This window comes from Gallus gallus, chromosome 8 (assembly GCF_016699485.2).
Source record: "Gallus gallus isolate bGalGal1 chromosome 8, bGalGal1.mat.broiler.GRCg7b, whole genome shotgun sequence".
Classification (NCBI taxonomy): Eukaryota; Metazoa; Chordata; class Aves; order Galliformes; family Phasianidae; genus Gallus; species Gallus gallus.
Window position 1 is genome coordinate 20,109,922 of NC_052539.1, and position 22,715 is coordinate 20,132,636.

Below are 22,715 nucleotides of genomic sequence, written 5' to 3' on the forward strand. Positions count from 1 at the left end.
GTGCTGGGCTGTGTCCCGTCCCGAGCACCGAGGAAAATCCAGCAGCCAGTCCCCGCATCCCCACTGCTTGGCCATGGGGTGGGCCAGGCGCCGTGATAGCGGGGCTGTGGCTGTCACCGCACCCTTAGGAAACATTTGGCTTCAGGCACCTGAATCCATGGGGAAGCGATAATTCCCCGGCTCGCTCACCATGCCTGGACCCACACCTGGCGCTATCGTGTCTTAGTCACACACCGAGAGTTTTTCCACTGCTGGGCCCCAGATAACCTCCTCCCGGCCCACGGCCGCAGTGTTTGCACTTGTCCTCCTCCGCAGGTGCCAGCCTGGGGGACACGCACACCTCGAGCCCCAGGTCGGGGACACTCACACCTATGGCACGGGGCCGTCGTGGCCGTGCCTCGTGGCCATCTGTGGGCAGAGCATCGTGCCCTGGGACCAGGTGTGCTCAGCTGACTGACGTCTCCAGCTGTGCCCCTTTGCTGGGTGAGAAAGCTCCTGGATGCAGCACTGCTCCTCAGAAACCAACCATCTTCTCAGAAAAGCAGGTGCTAAAATCAGGCCTCAGGGACACCAAAGGGCCATCCGCCTCCGGGCATCCCAGAATTTGTTGTGTTTTCTAGACGTGCTGTTGTACAGCTTCGTGAACAAAGCACGGACGACCCGTGAGCGAGGTGCTAAAAGAGAGGTGCTCCTTCTCTGGTGGCAAAAAGCTCTTCACGGTGAGGAGCCCCCCGAGGCTGCACTGCCAGGTTCTTCAGGGAAAGCAGGGGGAGGCAGGGCCAGCCTTCCTCTGCACCAAGTGCTGGGGAAGCCTTGTTTCTCTCTGTAACAGGGGAATAGTGGAAACCACCTCTGGGCCAGACGCAGCCGGAGGATGAGGAAGGATCATAGAATTATTAAGGATGGAAAAGACCACTGAGGTCACCCATTGTCCAAACGCCAACCCAGTCCCACTGTGCCCGCTAACCGTGTGCCTCGGGATGCGAGAAGTGTTTGAGGAAGGACTGTATGACAAACACAGCGGGACACATTGGTGGCACCACGTAGGACCGGCCCTGGCAGCGCGGCTGGAGGAAAGGTGTGCCCAGGCAGACCCCGGAGCTGCAAAGACCCCGGGAAGAGATGCTTGGCTTTGAGCACCCGTTCCTGGGTGTTCCACGGGGAAGGAGCTCGCCGGGCGGCCGCGGACCGTAGCGCACAGCTCGCTGCCCGCACGTCCGAGCCGGGAACGCCACCTGGCGGGAGCGGGGCTCGAACCCACGATCACAAAACCACTTCACTCCGCCCTGCTTTCCCCCCCCGGCAAAGACTCGCGGTGCGTTCCCAAAAGGCTCCGGGCACTTCCGGTCGCGGCTTGGCGGGACCGGAAGTGGCGCTGCCCGGGCCCGTGTGCTGCTCGCACCGTCCCGGTGGCCGCGGAGCTGGAGCGGGTGAGGGCGGGAGGGGGCCAAGAAGCGGGGCTAAGCGAGCCCTCCGCGGCTCTACGCGACCCCGGCAGCTCTCTATGCCCTCAGCCGGCGCGGGGACGGCGTGCGTGGGTCTCGGGGGTGGTGGGGTGCGAGGGCCCGGTGTTGGGCCTAAGGGGCGGGGAGGCGGCTGTGGGGGGGGCATGCGTGAGTGTAGTGTGTGTCGGGATACGTGTGTATAGGCGTGTGTGTGCGTGCACTTGGGTCTGTATGTGTGTATATGTGTATGTTTGCATGTGTATGTATCTATATGGAGTGTGTCTGTGTGTTCCATGTGTGTGTGTAGATGTGTATGCATGCACTTAGGTCTGTGTATATGCATATATGTGCATGCATATGTTTAAATGTGTGTATGTGTATGTTTGTGTGTGTATGTACCTATATGAGTGTGTATGTATCTATATATGCGTACGAGCATCCGTGCAGTTCAGTACATCTATGCAATGTGTGTTTTTCAGTGGATGTGCCACCCCCAGGAGCTGCACACTGACTCCAGCTCTTTGCTCTCCCCATCCCCAGAGCTGGACAGGACGGCGGCGGGCAAAGCCAGCAGTCAGGCAGCGAGATGGCGACGGGTGCAGATGTGCGGGACATCCTGGAGCTGGGGGGTGTGGAGTCCGAGAACACGGGCACCATCAACAAGAAGGATATCATCAACTCAGATAAGGTGAACCTCCACAGCCAAACGGCTGCTGCTCGTTTTCTGGGTTCTGATGGACCTAGGTAGTGTGTGGCGTCTGGGGTGGATATTTGAGAAAAGATGGTATAAAGCATGTTCCTGTCACAGTGTGTTTATTTTCAGGTTCCTGTGGTGTACCTAGGCATGCCTGCAGGGCTCTGTTCATGGCTTCCTGTGGTTCTTAGTTAATGGTGCTGTAGCGTTTGGGTCAGTATTTAAGCTGTAGCTGTGCAGATAGTGTTCTTGTGAGCCGTGCCTGAACCTGGGATGTTTTCAACTGTCTCCAAAATTCCCAAATCTTGTGGGGGTAAGAGAAAAAGGTATTTAGCACCTAGCCCCCAGGCATATGTAAGTAATACAAAGCAGCTCTGCTTTAGAAGACAAAGACATTGTCTGATGTGTTTACATGATAAATATTCTCAAACTGAACAAGCAGGCCCCATATGGGCAAGCTGTGTGCCTTGTCCTTGGGACAGCTGGGAAGTGTTACCTGTAGGAATGTGGGCAAGCTGGGAAATAGTTAAGAAAGTATGCTGCATTCTCTGTGTTAATATGCTACTGGGTGCTGTGGTTTTTTATGTTTTAAATTCAGGTAAGATCTTACCGTTCTGTGCTTTGCAAGGTGTTGGGAAGATGAGTTCACAGCTAATACTGGGATGTGGAGGTGCTTGGAAATGGTGCAGGGGAGATGAAATCCCCAGGGATCTGTCTGTAGCAGAGATGGCCTCATTTGAAGTAAAGCCTGTGTATTGGCTGAAAACAACAACCACAACAAAATGAAAAACACCCCTGTCTCCTAAAGTACTGCCTTACTGTCTTTACTTGCTTCCACTGGAATGTTTGGCTCTGAAGAGATCTGTAGCAGTTTCATGACTGCCTTGCTGGGAATAGAGCACGTAGCTTATAATTGGGGTAGTGGAAAACTGATTACTCTCACTAATTAGAAGGTTGAAGTGTTACAATCACCAATTATCAAGCGTTACGGTAAAGTGTGTCCAGCAAGCAGTTCACTGGCTGGATTCAGCCTGTGATGTTGTGCTGCTGGGTGCTCAGAGTTGTGTGTCCTTTGGTTGAGATGTATTTGTCCTTTGGCTAGCGGAGAGCTGAAGGAGTACTGTGAATATCTGTCTCTTTTGAAGTGGAAGACAAAATGGGGTTCTTGTCAAATTTGGCTGTCTAATGCAAAGAGAGAGGAAAGGGAAGGAAAGTGGGAGGTTTTGGAAGGAGTGGTGGAGGCTGTGTGCAGCTGTGAGCGGAGCATTTGGAATCTCTACGCAGTACAGAAACGAAATCATACCAAAGGCATAATCCATTATCACAGAGAGAGATAAGCATCAGTAATAACGGTGCAGCACTTGCTCAGGAAATAGTTCTCTTCTCAACTAGAAAAGAGTCAGATTGATGTCTTTAAATAACAGGAGAACGATGAAGTACTTTCCAGTCCATTAGTGACTGAGAATGCTTTAAAAAAATTACTGGGCATAAAAAACATTTAAATCAACAGGACCAGGTAATTTGTTCTCAGGTCCTAAAAGAGCTGACTGAGGTGATCTCTGACTTGCTGACATTAACTTTTAATAAATCTGGAAACGCTGGGGGAATTCCAGGAGCCAGTATTCAAGCTGATCATATGGTGACCCGTGGGTAACTGCCTTGGTTGGCCTTACATTGCTCCTATGCAAAGTGATTGACAAGCTCAGAGAAAGATAATTGATTAGGAGTAAAAAGGTGCTAATATAATGAATACGTGTTATGAAGTTGTATGGAAAGGAGTTGTAGTTCAAGATAATAGCTTTTTTTTTTTTTTAAATGGGATTTTGAATTTTCTTGCTAGGAGTGACTGTGTCTGTTCAATGCAGTTTATGTTATGGAGTTACTTTTACTGTCACAAAATATTCTTATTTAAAAGAGGTAGAGCTATGGTAAGCAAGTATATTAAAAGTAGTGACACGGTAAGCATTTAGAAAGACCAAATGCCCTGGACTACTCAGTAAACTTGGCTCACTCGAAGTGTACCTTGATAATGCAGTAGTTAATGTTACTTCTTTATAAAATTGTATAGGTAATAGAAGATGGATTATGTCTTAGAAACCATCAGCTTGGACAAGATTTTTAAGGGCTAGGTTGAACTGTCTGTCCTGAATTCTCAATACGAGGATAGTATGTGGGCAAAAAAAACAAAAGGCAAACAGAAGCTTTACTGTGTGAATATGACACTTGAGACAGGAGCGAGGGTTTACTTGTGTAAGCGATTCTCCTGTTAGTTTTGACATGGGGCTGCTGTAAGGTCAGCAGATCCAAGTGTTTTCAGAAACACAGGTGTCTGAGCAGTGGTGAGTGCTATCACTGAAAGCAGGCCTACTTTGTTGTCGATGTCTTCCACAGGAACTGGCAGTTTTCTGGAGAAACTCAAGGTGTCTAAAAGCAGATAGAAGTGAAGAATGTAACAGAGTGCCAGCTCTTGTAGTTTGATACGTTCCTTTGGGGATTGCCATGTCTGAAGCTAAAATTCAAATATTTTGTTTCAGAAAAAATCCAAGAAATCTTCAGAGACGTTGACCTTTAAGAGACCAGAAGGAATGCACAGAGAAGTTTATGCACTCCTCTACTCTGACAAAAAGTAAGAGCTGGACTTCATCTGTACAGGTTGTAGGGTAGCCTGAGCTTTTGATGGCAGGGCAGTATCTGCGTGCACCTGTAGTCTTGCTTTCCAGGGTCATTGCCCGTTGTCCTTGGCCCACTTGCACGCCCCTCTCTTGGACTTCCATGGGCTGTGCCCTGCCTCACTTCTAAATTCGAGGGGTTTGCTTTGTGTACGAAGTGAGTTAGGTCCACATGCAATAGGCCAGTGCAGCCAATGCAGTGTTATTACCTCTCTTTCTCTAATGCTCTTCTATTTGTGGCTGGGAATAGCACCTGCTTTTACTTTTGCAAAGAGAGTACTGCTGCATCCCATATTTGGCTTGCTTTGGGTTGTGCCCTTGCGCCAGAGGGCTTTTGCATAGTTTGCTTTCTGGGTGATTGTGTTCACACTTATTCATGCAGTGCATTCTGTCCTGTGATGCATGCAACTTTCAACTTATGCAATGAAAATTGTTTCTCTGACAGTATATAATCATCTCCGCATCCTTTTTGCCTTAGAGGTTTTGAGCTGTGCTTTAGCTTATGTCAGCACTAATCTAGAGTTGGCTTAGAGAAATTTAGAGTTAGGTGCTGTTGTATGACCAGCACTGAAGCATCGTGGAAGAGCTGAACATATTAGCATCGCAGTCTGGGAAGCTCAAATCCTGGAATAAAATTTACATTCAGGTTTTCCTACCCTAGATGTTGTGGGAAATCCCACTCTTGAGTCTGAGCTCTGGGTTGTCCTGGGCTTCTTCCTGCTTCTCTTCAGCTGGTGCTTGTCTCCACCACAGGGATGCGCCTCCACTGCTGCCGAGCGATACGACTCAGGGTTATCGAACGGTCAAAGCAAAGCTGGGATCAAAGAAAGTCCGGCCTTGGAAGTGGATGCCCTTCACCAACCCAGCAAGAAAAGATGGAGCTATGTTCTACCACTGGAGGAGAGCAGCAGAGGAGGGAAAGGACTACCCGTTTGCCAGGTTCAATAAAGTAAGTGAGGTCAATTTCAAACAAAAGCGAATAAATAGCAGCTGCAAACTATCCTTTCATCAGCCTTTTGAGTATCCAGTCAGGAAGCTGGTTCTTTCAATGTGTGAAGGCTGAAATAGATTTGACAGTTACATTTTAAATTGCAGCATGACCTGCATGCAGCCTTGTAACCTCACACTATGAAGTCTCCAAATCCTTCAAGCTAAGTGGGCTCAGTATGTGGTCAGAGCTTGCCAGAGTACTTCTGGGTTTCAGGGGTGCAGTCACCAATTTGGTAAGGAGTCACTGTACCATCTAATTAGCTTCTTAACCAATGTCCTCTCCCTGATTACAGGCTGTGGGTAGTAAAATGCTCTATTCTGAGTGAGGCATTGAAGTCATAAGTCTTGTTATCTTGCCCGGTATGAAAAAATTCACTCATAGCTTCTTGGCCAAAATGCTGGCTTGCAGCCTTTTGGCCAGATTCCAACACAGATACTGAATTACATCGCATTCCTCTGAAATTGCTCCCATGGTATCAGTGTGGTGCAGTACCCTGTTCTTTGCATCTTATATTAAATTATCACAATGTGTTGTTATAATCTCCTGCTGTCTTTTGTCCCAGATGTATCTGCTTTGTGTGGTTAGTGCTTTCATGTGCGTACAGAAAGGAAGCTACAGCAAGATTTATATTTCAAAGTCAGGACCTCAAAAGTTAGGATGGAGCAGACTTAGTATGCCTCCATAATGTAATTTAACCCCCTTTATGATGCAAACCTCAAGGAGGAAGGGAAAAAAAAAAACCTATGTGATCACATGATTCTGCAAAAGCTCTGCTTGTATGTAACTGTATACAACATTTTAAGTTTGCAACCCGTAGAGCATCAGCACTAACAAAGCCTGGCTTCCTGCAGAGTTAAGTGGTTGGTTGACCTTGTATGTTAGAAGGCTCAAACTCTGACTGATGCTTTCTCTTTTGTTGGGACGCTGGTAAGAGCCTCCTGTGGTATCTCTTCTCTGATGTCTAGGGTGGAAGTCTGAAACAGGACTCACTTAGTCAAGGCACCTACCTAGCTGTCTGCGTGAAACTTTGGCAATATAATTATCTCTAAGACTCTACCTCTCTAACAGTTTTCGGCTGAGTTCAGCCAAGTTTATCAGAGGGGACCACACTTGAGTGTTGTAATTATATGATTCTTGTTTCCTTAGCTTTATCGTGTGCTGTGAATTGACAGAAAAGCCTTCAGCAAGGCTGCAACCTTTAGATTAGTGGTACAGACCTCTGCCATCTGTGTGCACCCACACAACTGTGTAATATTAGGGGCAGGTTGTTACCCTTGCTGTGGATCTGTGGTGGGGAGAGTAGAAGGCACTCGTGGAGTTCTGCACATATTTGCTACATCATAGAAATTGTATTTGTTTTTCCCTATCTTCTCCTGGATCCTTCTTGCATACACGATACCTCTGCTTGTGTCTCTTGCTCCTGTTAATGAGCCCACAGTCTTGTGTAGACTGTCCTGTCGGTCACTCACTCTTTAATTCCACTCCTGCAGCACTGCTCAGTTGTTTTGCCTTTTCTGTGTGCTCCCAGTTTCCCACTAAGATCCATTGTGAAATGAGAACATAAAAACAGCTTCAGTGGTGTCAGAGCAAAGGCCTGAAAGGCTTGTCTTGGCCAACATTCTCTTTCTGGCTACTGTTCATAAAGGCTTGGAGAAAGAGTATGAGAAGGGGGCAAATATAGAACATTTGTTGCTAGCTTCTGCTGGTGTTTCACTTGGGGATTTCTTAACTTGGAGCTTGTTTTTAATAGTGGGTGCATTCAGGGCAGAAATCTGCTTTGTCAGTGTTCTACAGCAGTGAGTTCTGCAGGTTAATTTTATGTAGTGCACAGAGGTGCTTCCATGTTGTTCAAAACTGCTGCCTGTGTATTTCATTTGATGCCTTTGAGTTCTTGAGTTGCAAGACAATAAACTGTCCTTGCTGTGTACAGTGTTTTCCATGTTTTGACTTGCATGTGCCCCCTGTTCTCAAATATCCTTTCTTTAGAAATGGTTGGACTGTAAGTGCGTGTTGCTGTTCTGGAGGTAACGGTGGGTTTGCACTTTGGCTGCGTTTCTCTTTTTCTAATCATGTTTACTGTTCAGTTTGTCTTTTCACTGCTGCGTAGCATTGTGCTGGTGTTTTCACAGAACTGTCTCACGGCTCCAGGATCTTTCCTGAGCAGTTTCAGCTAATTTAAAGCCCATCATTGTGTGAGTTTATAGTGTGAAATGTAGGACTGAGAGGGGTTTTCTGGGCCATTGAATCCTTGTCTCGTCTCTTTCAGGCCCTGCACCATCCAGTCCCTTTCATAAACTGATCAAGTCCTATTTGTTGGATTTCCATGCCCTTGTGCTTGCTTGGGAAGCTGTTTCAGTCACTGTCTGCTCCGTTTCTCGTTTACAGGTTAAATTCTCCATGTTAAATGGGCAATTTTTCTTTCTTTTCTTTCTTTTTTTTTTTTTGTGAGCCAGTTTCTTTGTCTGTATCAGTTGTTTTTCTTTTTTTTTTTTTTTCCCATCCTGTGAGTATTCTTTGCGTTCCGTCCAGCATACTTGAAGTCTGCAGTCAGATCTCTTTCAGGCTTCCTTTACTAGGCTCCTTTCTCATCCAGTCTGCGGAGAGAGGACAATCTCCCAACCCCATTACTCATCCTTGTTGCTCCTCTCTTTACTTGTTCCCATTTCAGCTCATCTTTTCTGAGCATCGGTCCGTTGAGCTGTAGTTGGTATTCCAGACAAAGTCTTGTTATGCAACTGAAGCCCTTTCAGTTTCTGCTGGAAATCCTCCTGGGGACTCTTGTTTGCATTTTCATGACTGTATTGCATTTGAACTGATGGTCATCCGATGTTCAGGCTTCCCATCTCATGAGAGCTTGTCTTCTCACAGGAGACTTGCTTCCAGCACTGCAGTGCTTAACTGTGTTCCTTGTACTCAGAAGTCTCTTCCCATTTCTGCTGATCCAGCTTTGAGTTGTTTCACTGCAAATGCAAATACTGAGTTGCGTGGCTACAAGGTGCTCAAACCTTAAGTGACTTATACAAGCAACCAAAGTAACTCCCATAAGTTACCTCTCTGAACGAGTCTTGACTGTGTGGACTGTCCATAGCTGGGGAAGCCTGTGAGCCACTGAGAGAGAGGCTGAGGAGGTGTCTGGGGACTGCTCTTTGTTTATCTCATTCTCTTCTATGACCAGGGATCTGCCACCTGCCCTGCCATCCACTGCACAGAGCTGTGCTCTTTTCATGTATGTATGCTACTCTTAAAAAAGAAAATGTGTTTTTCTAAAGAAGTATATAGGACATCCTTATGGTGTCTAGTAGGATGGTTTTTCTTTTGATGGAAGTAGTGCTTGAAGGCTGAGGTGTGTGCAGTGTGTCTCCAAGAGATATTCTTCACCTTTATGCTTCCGTGCTGAAGTGCTGGAAGAAAGGCAGGAGATCTAAAGAGGCTGTGTGGAGTTCACGAGGATGAGTTTTCTGCTGTAGGACTCAGGAGGGCACAGAGGTTTTGAAGCGTGTGTGCTGCTTGCGTGCATGTGATGTTTTCTTGTGGAGGCAAGACCTCATCAGGCAGAGTAACATTTCACTGCAGTAGTGGTAAGGGAGGGAGTGACTTTAAGTATTTTTATTGTTCCTTTAGTAATCTAAGGGAACACTATGTGACACTTGTGTTCTGGATAGAGCATCTGCAGAGCAATTTTAAGCAGGAGAATGTGGTGTGGATTTGGCCACCTGGGATGGACTGCTGTTTGTAGCTTTGCCGGGGAAAAGGGTAGATGAGGAAGGAAAGGCAGAGATGTTTGCCAGGCTTACAGGTCTCAGCTGTACTGCACCTGGTCTTTCAGATCTTCATATTTGGTGCAGATTGTGCTGAGAAAGAAGTGGGTTGTGTATCAAAGCAGGAAGTATGCTGAGGAATAGGACCCCCTTCTTGTCTATCCCATTGACCCCAAGCAGTAAGCATGTCCCAGCTCAATTAGAATCAACTGTCAGAGCAGCTGATGCCAAAGTATCAGTGCTGCTGTGTGAGAGGAAGGGAGGGAAGCTGGCCCAGCCTTGATTGCAGTCTCACATTTACGTGGCAGTTTTGCAACCTGTTTTCGGGATGTGGGCTGGTGACTCTGCCTATGTCTACCACTTGAAGTAGGTTTCAGCCTACCAGGCTGTAGTTCCTGAACGTCATGTTTGTGGTGCTGAGATCCCACATTGCTCCTTATAAATTCCTCTGCCTCCTGTTACACTTTCTATCAGCACACATTGCTCAGGATCCTCGCAGTGCCTCTCTGATCCTTCATCCTTCCTGTCAGCCCGCTGCTCTTGGCTCCAGAATTTCAGCTCCTACCAGCTGGCTACGTGTTGTACGAGAGCTGCCATGTTTTTCTTCTCTCTGCTTAGACAGTGCAGGTACCTGTCTACTCAGAGCAGGAGTACCAGATGTATCTCCACGATGATGCGTGGACCAAAGCAGAGACAGACCACCTCTTTGACTTGGCTCGGCGTTTCGACTTGCGCTTCGTGGTGATTCATGACCGCTACGATCACCAGCAGTTTAAGGTGAGTCCCAGGGGCCAAGGTGTTGCTGGCAGCTTGCTGTTACAGCACATGCAGGGCTTCCTGCACTGCAAAGAGCAAATTACCCTTTATATCAACTTAATTAGGGGAAAATAATGAATTATTGGTAGCAGGGAATATTGAATTTCCAGCACAGGGCATTGCTGCTTGTTTTGTTTGTAATTAAATCCACTGTGACTTGTGCTCATTCCCTGTTGCATTTTATTAGGAAGTTAGGTTTGTCCCTGCCAGGAGAACGACTCGTCATTCCCTGAAGATAAGGCAGTTGGGGAGTTTGTTTAACTGAGCAGGATAGGTGTCCTCTGTTGTAGTCTCAGCCCTGGGAGAAGAATCTTCTCATGTTCCATTGGAGGACTGGGTTTTTTCTCTTGTGCTACTTCTGACTTGAGGTTTGATCTGGGTGCAGGCTTCTGTCATCTCTTTGGTGAAGTATTGACCATCAGTGGTCTGAAGATGCAATCCTGCTGTCATGGTCCTAAATCTTTTGTAACCTCTTGGTGACTTGACAGTGATGTGATTCCCAACAGAAAGCCTTCAAGAGCTGGAGGCTGTTGTTGCCCTCTGAAATGCTCGGGTGAAGATCATGTAGCAGAGTGAAATAACAAGAGTCTGCCCAGTTGGGCAGCCCAAACACCTTTGGTGCTTGTGATAAAACATGGCTTAGGTTCCATGTAATGTTGGGCAATGAATTGTTGCAGCTGATGCCTTCTTGGACCACTGCTATGACAGCAGCTCAGAGGAGGCCTCTGGTGTGTTTGTCAGTTTCCTGGTAGCACATTTCCTCCACGGGTCTGGCAAGGCTCCCTGCTAATCCTCATCTCAGGTGTTCTCTTACACCCCACCTGACATCCTTCAGCTACTGTGTCCTTATCTGGCTACTGTGCAATGTTTTGCTTGGTTCTTTCGTAACATAGTCCTCTTTTGATGTCTTCCTCAGAAAAGATCAGTGGAAGACCTGAAGGAACGGTATTACCACATTTGTGCCAAGCTGGCTAATATTCGTGCAGCTCCAGGCACTGACCTGAAAATCCCAGTCTTTGACGCTGGCCATGAGAGGAGGAGGAAGGAACAACTGGAAAGGCTGTACAATAGGACACCAGAACAGGTAATGGGGAAGAGAGTATTGCTGCCCCCAAAATATTTATGCCAGGTGTAAGTCAGTGGGTGGATAAAATAGGCCGAAAGGTGAGAAAGGGAAAAAAAGACTGAACAAGAAAACAGCAATGCCTAAGTACTGCTTTTGTTTTGGGGTTGTCTCATTTTTAATGGATACAAAGGATACAAACTAAGTCTGACTGTGCAGGTGAGAGAGCTGGTTAAGCAGAGTTATGTCCTCTGGTAACTGCTATTACCTTCACTGTGACACGTAACTGTTCAGTCATCTGAATAGAACCAAGTTTTCAGATCAGTGTCCTTAGATATCAACAGCATGTATGAAAAGACTTCTTTACTTTGAGGGTTACAGAGCACTGGAACAAGCTCCTCAGAGAGGTTGGGGAGTCTGTTTCTCTGGAGGTATTCAAAACCCACCTGGATGCTTTCCTGTCTAATCAACTCTTGGGAACGTGCTTTAGCAGGAGGTTGGACTAGATAATCTCCAGGGGTCCCTTCCAACCCCTACAATTCTGGGATATTTCATAATATCCTTATGTGCTGAATTAATTCTGGCTCCCATGGGCTCACGGTAAGCATGTACCATCTACAGGTCTAATGAAGACCCTGACTCCCAACAGGGAGAGAATTGTTTCCTGTGGAGTATAAGTCTTGTGAGAGTTGATCAAAGGCTGTAAATTTGCATGCTTAGTTTACCTCTCTGTTGAAGTGGCATAATGGTTCTGGGATTTAGAGATTAAGGAGCTGCGCGTTCCCCACAGTTTGGGAAACTCCTTTTCTGTTAGGTGCTCAATCTAGTGATAAGTTTGTGTGTGTAATGACTCTGCTTGTCTTTCCCACATATATTGGTGTGCTGGTATTAGATGTAATGTAATTACATGTCTGGGGGTGGGGGGGAGTCAGCTTTTCGTAGCACTACATTTGTATCTATAGCATATTTGAGCTTTTTTACCCTTCTGTCTGTGCTCAGTCTCCTTGTCTGAAGGGGAGACTGATCGCTCATGATTGCTGCTGAAGGATGGAGCATGGATGTTGCCATACAGTACCTGCTAGGTTGTAAACTGTCGTACTGTGCTCTGTGGAGCATAATGTGCTCTATAAATCCGAGCCCTCTGCTTAGGCAGAGGAACTTAGTCGGCTGGTCCAGAGCACTGTTGCTATCAGTAGATGGCCCCCTTGTTTTGCCAGGCCTCCTCTGCTACTCTGATTGCCTTTCTGTGCTCTGGTCTGCAGGTGGCAGAAGAAGAATATCTCATTCAGGAGCTCCGCAAAATCGAAACCAGAAAGAAGGAGAGAGAGAAGAGAACACAAGATCTGCAGAAACTCATCACAGCCGCTGACACCACCACTGAACAGAGACGCGCTGAACGCAAGGCTCCCAAGAAGAAGCTGCCGCAGAAGAAAGAGACAGAGAAGCCTGTAAACATTTGTCTTTTTTCTCTCTTCTTTGTGATCTGGCTGGGTAACATGTGTTTGCTTCAGCAATTCTGCTGGGATCAGGCTTTCAGCATTTTAGGGGAGAATGGCTGATGGCTGCTTTCTAACAGATATTCTTTGGATGAATTTTGGAAGGTGGAATAGTCTAAGTCAGCCATTTGCAGAGAACATTAGTATGCTCTCTGTCTCCCATTTGAAAAGCGTTGGTTTAAATCACGTTTTCCTTTTCCGACCTGAGAAACAGGATGAAATGGTGTCAGCCAACCATTCATGCCTCATGGCAGAAAGAAAAACATCTGTCTCTACTCTCCCAAGGGAGAGTACTACTGCTGCGCAGGGTTGTCACACAGACCCATTGTCTTTCACCTGCCTTCTTTTCCTGGTCCAGGTTTTTTGTCCCCTCCATGCTCCTGGTTCTCAGGAACATTTTCTCAAGCTGATTCCATGTCTCTCTCCTGAGCCTCAGCTGTGATCAGAGTAGTCTTGCTGAGATGCTGTGTCCAGTACAAGAGAGACATGGGCATACTGGAAAGAGTCCAACAGAGATCCGCCAAGATGATAAATGGAGCAGAGCACCTCTGCTATGAGGAGAGGCTGAGAAAGCTGGGACTGCTCAGCTGGGAAGAAAGGAGGCTTGGTACAGGAGGAAAGATGGTGGATCTTGTCAATGTTCATAAATACCTGTAGGGAAGGTGCACAGAGGGCAAAGCCAGGCTGTTGTCAGTGGTGCCCAGTGCCAGGACAAGAGGTAATGGGCACAAACTGCATCACAGGAGGTTCTAAACATCAGGAAGTGCTTCTTTACTGTGTGGGTGATAGAGTGCTGGAACAAGTTGCCCAGAAAGACTGTGAAGTCTCCCTCCTTGGAGGTCTTCAAAAGCCGCCTGTACATGGGCCTGGACAACCTGCTCTGAGTGTCTCTGCTTAATCAATGACCTCCAGAGGTCTCTTCTGTGGTACTCCTGCATTATGGGAGCTACTGTGTCTTGTTCCTTTCTGAGCCAAGCTAAAGTCTAAGAAGCCCAGAACACAGATTTTGATTCACATTTGATGTTACCTTAATTTCGTTTTCTGGAAAGAGGGCAGTTTGAACTGAACTAAAATCAGCACCTTTGGTAGGAAGGGGCTGTTACATCTCAGGTATTTCCATCTAATCACTAGTAACTCTTGTCCATCCACATTGTGATCAGGGAATACTTGTCATCATCCTCCAAAAGGTTCTGTGCAGAGAGGGAAGAGAAGAAGTGAATGCTAGAGAGTTATTGCCCAGCAAAGCGTGCCTGATAGCCACCACTACCTTAAAACTTTCCCCCAGCACCCAAGCCAACATAAGGACTACAGTAGTGCTGGGGACATTGTGTACTGAATTCCCTTGAGGGCTGATCTGTTAAAGCTTACCCACTTGCCCTCCTCTGAATAAAGCAGCTCATCATTAGTGGTAATGACAAAAAGGTGATGGTGGAGAATAGGACTGGAAGGATGCTGTGGATGCCAAGATGAGGGAATCTAGCACTAAATGCATGTGGGGCTGGTGCCTGTCTGCAGTCGTGTAGTGGATAGGCACGCCGAGGTGGGCAGAGAAGCAGTTTCTGTTGTTGCACTAGCATCATTTCAACCATGACAGAGTCCATTAGGAGTCAATTACCAACCATAGCCGGGAAACGTTAAGAAAAAAATTGCATTTTAACTAAGAATTTGAATCGGGAGCTGCATCAGCATCATTTCAACAAAGGAAAATCATTTACCAAAGAGTCAATTGAGGTTGAAGCGTTTACAGCATGTACAGGCACGCAAGGCAAAAGAACTCATTTAATTGCTTATGTTCTGAGTGCAGTCAGAGTTGTCTCAGCTAAACCAACAGTGCTGATTTCCCTTCAGTGCTTGTGTCAGGGTGTTCAGCAACAGATTGGGGAGCAGAGTTGGGGGCATCTGAAAGCCAGCCTTCATCCACAGGAAGCAGAGAGGACTGGTTTTTGATTGCAGCTTTCTCTGTCCCTAATAATGCAGGGAGAGAGGCTGCAACCTGCTGAATCTCAAAATGATCCCCTAAAAGTTGGTAGGTAGAGAGAACTTTTTCCACCATGGGCACGTTTAGAAAATTCTTCCTGGGGCCTCCGGTGATTGGGGTGACCAGAGGTAACAAAAATCTGAATGCCTGGCCGTGCAGGGTGACTTGCAAGGTGTTATCTCCAAACGAAGACATACAGGTAGCTGATACAGCAGTGGGAGTCAGTGGCAGGGAACCTGAAGGATTGAGTCACTGTCCTTCAGCATCTTTTGTGATCGTGGGATGGCCCTCAGTTCTATCAGCCCTGTCTGCAATGAACAGAGAGCAAGCTGCAGAGCCTCTTGCACAGCAATGATGGAGCAGCAAGGCGAATGCTGTCTCCAAAGAAATTGGGAGATTGGAGATTACTCTTCCTTTTGGAAAACTATGATTGAGCGTGCATTTTGCAGAGTCTGAGGCTATTGTTAGATTCAATCATGAGTATCACTGACCCGTCCAAGGGGCTCTGTACTATTCTATGCAAAGGGTCCTGCTGATAGCCTGGTTTAATCACTTAAAAGTATGCTCACCTGTGCTCAGCAGCACAGATGTTTATGGGATTGCATTTATTTTTTTCCATTTTGCTTAAGTGCAGCTGTATGCTGTGCTGTTAAACAGCAGCATTAGAAGTTGAGTTTCTCATATTACTATGCTTAAAATTTGAAGTGGGGAAGAAAGAGAACTGTCTAATTAAAGGACAAATGGAAAGATGTGTATGAACAGCAGGCTTTCCTGGAGGGGTGCAGTCCTTATGATCTGCACATCCTCGTTAGTGGGTTCATATCTGTGCAGATCAGAAGTTTCTCAGCTCTTACATTAGAGAATTAGCAGGTTTGGAAAGTCTTGGGCTATTTTGATCAGTGAAAGGGGCCAGGTTAGACAGGGATAATAGTGTACAAATATGCGTGTGTTGGTACCACCATTTAGGGTTAGGGTTTATGCTCATTAGATGGGTGTAAGGCTTTGTGGAGAGCAGTGCTTTTAAAACAAACTAACAAAGTGCTTGAGCTCTCCAGAGGTACCTTCAGCCCCAGTATTTTTCACTCTGAATTTGTTTGGGGTTTTCCTCTCCCCCCATCTCTGACATGTGGCCCTGGCAGGTGGTTCTGTCATAGGAAACAGTGTTTCCCCTTCAGATAGTGTCTCTATCAAGTGTTGCGTTTTTGTTTCCTCCATCAACACATCCTGTTTCGATCTCTTTCAGGCCGTTCCTGAGACTGCTGGCATCAAGTTTCCTGACTTCAAATCTGCAGGTGTCACGCTGCGAAGCCAGAGGGTAGGCTGTTGTTCTTGTCCCATGGGACTTCTGTTAATATCTTTCAGTCTGCCTGTTCTCCTTTTATAGCTAAAGAAAGTCAAGATCTTGCCTCTAAAATAAGAAAGGAATTCCATAAATGTGGAGACTCAGAAACTAGGAATGCTGGCTCTGTGGAAGGCAACACATTGCCTTGCAGGGGCACCTGACCTTGCTAATGTTTGTGACTGGTGTGTCCACTCGGCTGTTAGACACACGTGGCAGACCCAAATGGAGCTGTCTAACGCAGACAGCTTGCAGCTAAATGTCACAGGCCACGTAAAGCTCCTGTGTTAGTAGGTGAGAAGGTGCATTTAAGGACTGGATCTTCAGATTATGGCTTGAAAAGACAGAGGGACATAAATGCATCCAATTTTTAGCCTTTTTATTCTCAGTATCCAGCTTTGGAAAATATGTGTGGGAAGAGCACCTTTGTTCATCCTGTCGTGCAGATATCTCTGAGAAAAGAACTTTCTTGCTGTTTTATCTGCAAGACTTGAGATCTGTCTCTTAGCGACACGTTTTGGGATACAAAGTCAGGTAAAGCTGCCTGGCTGGCTGAATGTTTTCAGAGGAGTTTTGATAGCAAAATCCTGTTTGCCCAGAACAAATTTGGTTTCTTTTTCTAACCAAACAAAAGAATCCTTCGTTGCATTATTGCAGCAAAGGTGGAGAATTAGGTTTCTTGCCCTTCACCCTCACTTTCTAGATCACTTTAAAGAATATTTTATGGGATGCTGCTTTCTTGTCAGAACAGTTTCAGATCTTGTTGGGAATACCCTGAGGCTGTTAATAAAAACATGTTGGGGATGATGCTGGTTTAACTTGCTGGTGTATGTGCACGTTAAAGGTAGCATGCCTGTGCAAAGCCACTACTGGGGGACCCCTTTAGTGCAGAAGTGCCACCACCTACAGGTTACCTGTGTGAAAAGGGGCTGCAGCCTTGAGGAAGGAGGAAAAAAACCCAAAATAAAACCAAACCTCTGCCAAAAAAACCAAACAAACGAAGCAAAAAAAAAAAAATACCATCAAAAAACCCAGCAAGTGATGGGCAGTACTGCAGTGCGTGTGCTGAGATTTATGGAAGCATGGCAGATGTGTTCTTCAGCACTAAGATAAATAGAGTAATTTATGGAGATTGATTTAGATTTTGAAAACTAATAAGTGATGGTTGATCTTTCTTATTTTTTTTCCCCTGAAAGGGAAACTGAGCAATAACCTGTCAGTGATGGAACCGTCTGGCAAAGCCAGCAGCATTTTTGTGCACCAAACAGCACAGTTCAGATCCCATCCTTTGTGAAAATGGGTGTCAAAGGCTTCTCCCTGTTCTCCTTAATGCTTGGAAAATGCAGTGGTAAGCTAAGGCATGGCAGTCTGCTTCAGTAACTTTCAGCCTACGGTATCCAGGCTCCTGAGATGACTTAGAGCAGCTCTGTACGCTCTGCTTAAAAGTTTTTGAGGTAAATGCCAGTATTATAAGTACCAATCGTTGGCAAATTTTAAAAGATTGCAAATCACTGGTTTAGATGGAAAAACAGCACTTTGCTGCCTGGAAACGTGAATCTTCCCTCCAAGCCACCAAAGTGAATTCATTTGTAGTCTTTAGTCAGTTGCCCGGGTTCTTTATTTAATTCTTCCTCCTAATAGGTTGACTTCCTTCACGTATGGATGATGGGGAGAACTGATTACATGAGATCAGTACAGGCCTTGTGAACTGGTGAGAGGTGCTGAAGTGCTGAGTGGTATAAAGCAAAGCTGACAATCCATGCTAATCCAAATACTTCACTTGTGGGATTTTCATGACAAACCCTCTCCACGCCAGTGGTGTTGGAATGGTAAGAGTGGGAGCTGGCAAAGGCTAGTGGGGAATGTGGTGTTCTGTGCTGGAAACCTGTACTCTGGCAACATGCAGCGTGAGGTGTTTTGCTCTCAGCACACTGGAAAATGATTCCTGAAGGCTTGTGATATCCTGCATCCTGCCATTCTTTTGCCTGAAGACTTAAAGGGTTCCTCACCTTACTGCTTCTGTTGTCCCCTCCATTTTGTACTTTGCCATCATGCTTTACACCTTTGTGATTAGGCGCAGCCAGATTTTGCACTGAGAATGGGGACTCAACCTCTGTCACTTGTGAGAAATGTATCGTACCATCCCAAGGCTAATAGCACTCGCTCTTTGATTAGAGAGATTCTTTGATTTCCTGAAGATTTACAATTAATCTGATAACTTGAGTTAAAATTAATATTTAGACATGTGTCCTTGAAGAAGGAGGTAGCGGTCTGTATTCAACTTAATTTGTTCCCAGTAGCTTTAATGATGGCAGCTCAGGCTTTTCAGCTTCCCCCTGTTGTTAAAGCTTACAAAAGTCTTATGCACAGGCTGAATTTGAAGACTTTTTTTTTTTTGTAGAATTAATGGTCACTTACAGCCATTATTCTTCATAACTGAAAGTTTCTCCTTCAGCAGACGCTGAAGTGTAATCTTCTCCAGTGAGTTTGACAAGCTGCCTTCTATCACAATGGCTTCAGTCTCCTATTGTTCTCCATAGGGCTGTGGCCACGGGCAAAGAAGGCCACAGCCCCTGTGCCCTTGCTCTGCGTGGGATTTCCCCTCTGCCTCCTGACAGCACAGATTGTGAGTTTCTCTAATGGCAGTGGGAAGCTGGGCATTATGAAAAGCTTCGTCTTAATTCAAGTCAGTGTATTGCCTCAGTGCCACTGAGAACAGGAGGCGGTAGCAGATGTTTGGGAAGGGAGTAAAGCCTTTCATGAGTTCCTTGAAAAGGAATTTTACACCTTTGCCTTTGGTGTTAGTAAAGCTGTTATGAAAATAACACCAGGAATGTATTATTAATTCTAAGTGTTACTTCTAGAAAGCTTCCTGTTATACCAGCTCTGCTCAGCTGGGAGGGCAGGTAGCCAAAGAGCCAGAGGAAATGAGAGATGAGTGGGGAAGTTGTACGGGGAATGGAGAGGAAGAGGCTGAAGGGAAAGCAGGGAGCCACGAGGAAGGCTTTGCTGAGGGCCTGCCTAAAGGGAAGGAAAACGAGAGCTGTTAATCTTGAATCTTTTCCAGGATGCAGCCGAACCAACAGTAACCACACGTCTGTGATCTGTGCCATGCATTGCTTCTGCAGAGCAGAGCTGGGTTTGTTTTGAACTCACCGCAGTGTTTCTGTGCCATGTCACGTTCAGCTTTAAGTTTAACCTTAGGCTTCATGTTGTTCAGGGCATACTTTGGCATGCTTAACTTCTCTTTGGTGTTTTACCTTAAGTTGCTCATTTTCTTTCTCAGCTTTGTCTGCAAATTTTAAGTTACGATTAGCTAGTGCTGTGGAATGGCAACAGTGGTGCTTTTAGGAAGAAAGGTGATGGATGCAAAAGGATGGACATTTGTCCCTATTCTGGCGTGTTTGAAGTATTGATCTGTGTCCTTGCTCTATTGTCACGGCTTTGGAAACAAAGGAACTGTAAGAAAATCTATTGAGTGATGTTTCGTGTGGTAACAAAACAGAACTTGTGGGTGAAAAGGAGTCTGTGGAGATCTCAGCCCACAGGAAGGACTGCAGTGTGGTCATTCAGAGCGGGCCATCTTCTCTCAGGAAGGGCTTTCAGCCAGCAGGGTGGCCCCTTCTGCTAACTAGCATCTTGTAGACAAATTGCCCCTCGAACCAATTAATAAAAGTAGAAGAAGGCAAATTTCAAGTACAGCTTTAGTACCCATTGATTCAAATATTCACACTCACGAGCTTTTAAATATTTACTAGCAGGCTGAGCATTTTGTTTTCTGCACTGATTAATGAGTAAGAATTTACTGTGGTTGTAGGGGGAATGTGTGTGTGATTTCTTTTCCATCTTTTTGTTTTTTTCTTGGAGTATGAGCAGAGTGCTTACTGCAGCACTGAGATGAATGATACTTGAGGGGAAGATGGGGTTGTGTGTGTGTTTATCCTCCCTATTTGGTCTGACTCGCAATTAAATGGCCAAGCACAGTGCCTGTTTACTCTGTAGCAGAGGCTGTTGGCTCTGTTCCTTGCCTGTCATTAATGCAAACCCAGACCTCATCGGCTGTGACCATGTGAAACATCTGTCTGTCCTGTGATCAATACTGTCCCTTCAGAGCCTTAGCTTTGGAAGCAGTTCCATAAAATATCAGTTTATTTGGATTTGATACATTTAATTACTTGGAGCAATTAATAATTTATTTGTTTTGTATTGATTGCAGTCTGAAGCATCTCAGTAGGATAGTCTGGTGGTGGTCAGCACGCTCTTATTAGGTAGGAAAGTTTATGTTTCCAGATCTGAACTTCCCATGCATCAGTTAGCTGAATTGTGCTTGTTGCTTCTGCTAGCAGTTTTTCAGCACTGAAGTTGTAAATTTTGCTCTCTGCAAGAGAGTGGGAGAGAGTAATGTCCATGGGGAGCCTGCCAGAGGCACGAGAGGAGGACGGCATGCTCGGTTCTGTGAATAAATGTTATGAACAAATGGTGCAGGCTGGATCAAACTCATGTTGTGGCATTACCGTGGACATGTTGCAGTACATGCCCTTTAATTAGGGCTAAGTGAGTGCTGGTGCCTTTCCTAATTAAATGCACGTCTGTGAAGAGTCAAATAGGATGAAAATGTGGGAGTGAGTGTTTATTTTTCAAGAGAACAACAGAAGGATACAACATCTTGAATGAACTCGTGAAGGTGAATCCAACGTGCTTCCAACGCTAACTAACCTGCCGGGCAATTAATGTTAAATTGCTGGAAGAAAAATGCATCCATCACCATTTTCATCTAGCTCTGTGCTGTGCAAGAGCATCTGGACCGGAGCCTTCCTAGACTCAGGTGGAAAGAGAGCACTCTGGTGCAGTAATGGGGTTTCTAAAATAAGAGTAGGTGTAGTCCTCCAGCAAGTAAAGCAGGTTTCATCTACTAGGAGGACTGAAGTATGGAGTTTGTACTGATGCACAACTGATTTGGGAATTTGTGAGGAACGTCTGGCTTCTGTCTGACTACAGAACCTGAAGTAACCACTCACAAAAACGAACGTGGACATGTTTTCTTCAAGTATTGTTGTATTTAGCATTGAGCCTCACTGATGGAGCGAGTTGATGGTCGCATGCCTTCCCAAAGGGCTCGTTGTGTTTAATGTGTTACGTTGCATCACAGGGATGGCATGGCACTATGATTTTTTTTATATTACTATCTTCCCTAAATCTCCTTCATGCAGATCAGCAGGCGCTGTTGTAAGACATGGGCTCTGTGGCTGTAAGCTGGGGCAGAGGAAAGTGTGTACCTTCATTGAGGCAGAGAATAGCTGTGTGATTTCCAACTTCTCCAACTTTTGCAGATATCCATTGTAATTACCCATCCACTTCTCATTGTACTGCTTTAGTTCTGAGCAGTTAAGCACTTCAAATTTCCAGAAATGTGCACATTCATACTTGAAATTGAATTTCTCTGTTGGGGTCTTTTAAATTCCAGAGCTCTAAAGCTAAAATACGTAATGTGGTTCTTTCCTTCCTTGAGTCTTAAAACTGTGCAAAAGTGGAGGCTCTCTGTTCCTGCAGAGTAGAGCTGTGCAGCAGGGAAAAGGCTGACCTTCTTTCCCCATCTTCAGCCAGAAAATGCAGGCAGCATTATTCATCTGAAACTTCAGCACTCTGTCTTCCTGGAAACCCACTGAACAACTCAGTACTCTAAAGACATCCATGAAGAAAGTGCTTAATGAGAAAGTTGTCTTGAATTGCTGCTGAAATCCACGAAGAAGGTGGTTTTCAATGTCAGCGAGCTGTATTGTAATGCTGAACAACGGACATGGTGCGTAAAACCACAGTTTTATAGCTGCAGAGACACAGGTCAGAAGCGTGGAGTTCTTGGGATTAACGGTGTTAGGACATTTTGCTGGGGGTTGGGGAAGGAAGGATGACTTCGAGGAAAAGACTGTCTTGAATTAAAATGGAGTGCAGCATCGGGGAGGGGTGAGATGTCATGTGGAATGCCCAAACAACCATTGGTCCATCATTTAAAACTCTTGGCTTTTGGTGAGAGCCCAAACAAGAAGTTGGATCATCAACGCAGGATTTTTGGGAGTGCCAAAAACGGGGCATTTACAAGAGCAGGACATTTAAGATGGTCATAGAAATAATAATCACACATGGGATGGAGCTGAACCTGTCCCGGTAGGTTCTGCAGGCCTGTCCTGTTCCCAGCACAGATCCCCATGCTCATTGCTACCTGCCAGCTGGTGATGCTGCAGGACACAACAGGGCATTGGGCTGCAAGCTCTGCAATTACACGGCCTTCATTACTCTTCCAAAATAAACTCAAATACATTTATGACTGTGCTTAAAAGTATTATCATAAATCATGAAAATAGAGTGGCACACGGAAACAAATGAAGCGAGTCCGTTTGGGGAGGTCGTATCTTCAGTTATTTCTTATCATGTTTGTTCATTTAATGAGTTTTGCCGATTTGCAATTAAT

At 45.8% G+C, this 22,715-nt stretch overlaps 1 protein-coding gene across 4 annotated transcripts in view; it reads left to right on the forward strand.

The window, feature by feature from the left end:
* Positions 1-1,381: 1,381 nt before the first annotated feature.
* Positions 1,382-22,715, forward strand: part of DMAP1 (DNA methyltransferase 1 associated protein 1) — a 29,320-nt gene continuing 7,986 nt past the window's right edge. Inside the window, exons 1-8 of one of the 4 annotated variants that reach the window (XM_040705370.2) lie at positions 1,382-1,530; positions 1,925-2,133; positions 4,674-4,765; positions 5,562-5,757; positions 10,176-10,334; positions 11,290-11,457; positions 12,699-12,884; positions 16,154-16,225. In XM_040705370.2, the coding sequence (XP_040561304.1) occupies positions 2,032-2,133; positions 4,674-4,765; positions 5,562-5,757; positions 10,176-10,334; positions 11,290-11,457; positions 12,699-12,884; positions 16,154-16,225 (975 nt within the window). In that variant the 5' untranslated portion in view covers positions 1,382-1,530; positions 1,925-2,031. The remainder of the gene's footprint in view (positions 1,531-1,924; positions 2,134-4,673; positions 4,766-5,561; positions 5,758-10,175; positions 10,335-11,289; positions 11,458-12,698; positions 12,885-16,153; positions 16,226-22,715) is intronic. The other 3 variants (XM_046944844.1, XM_004936716.5, XM_422417.8) reach the window with 3 other exon arrangements.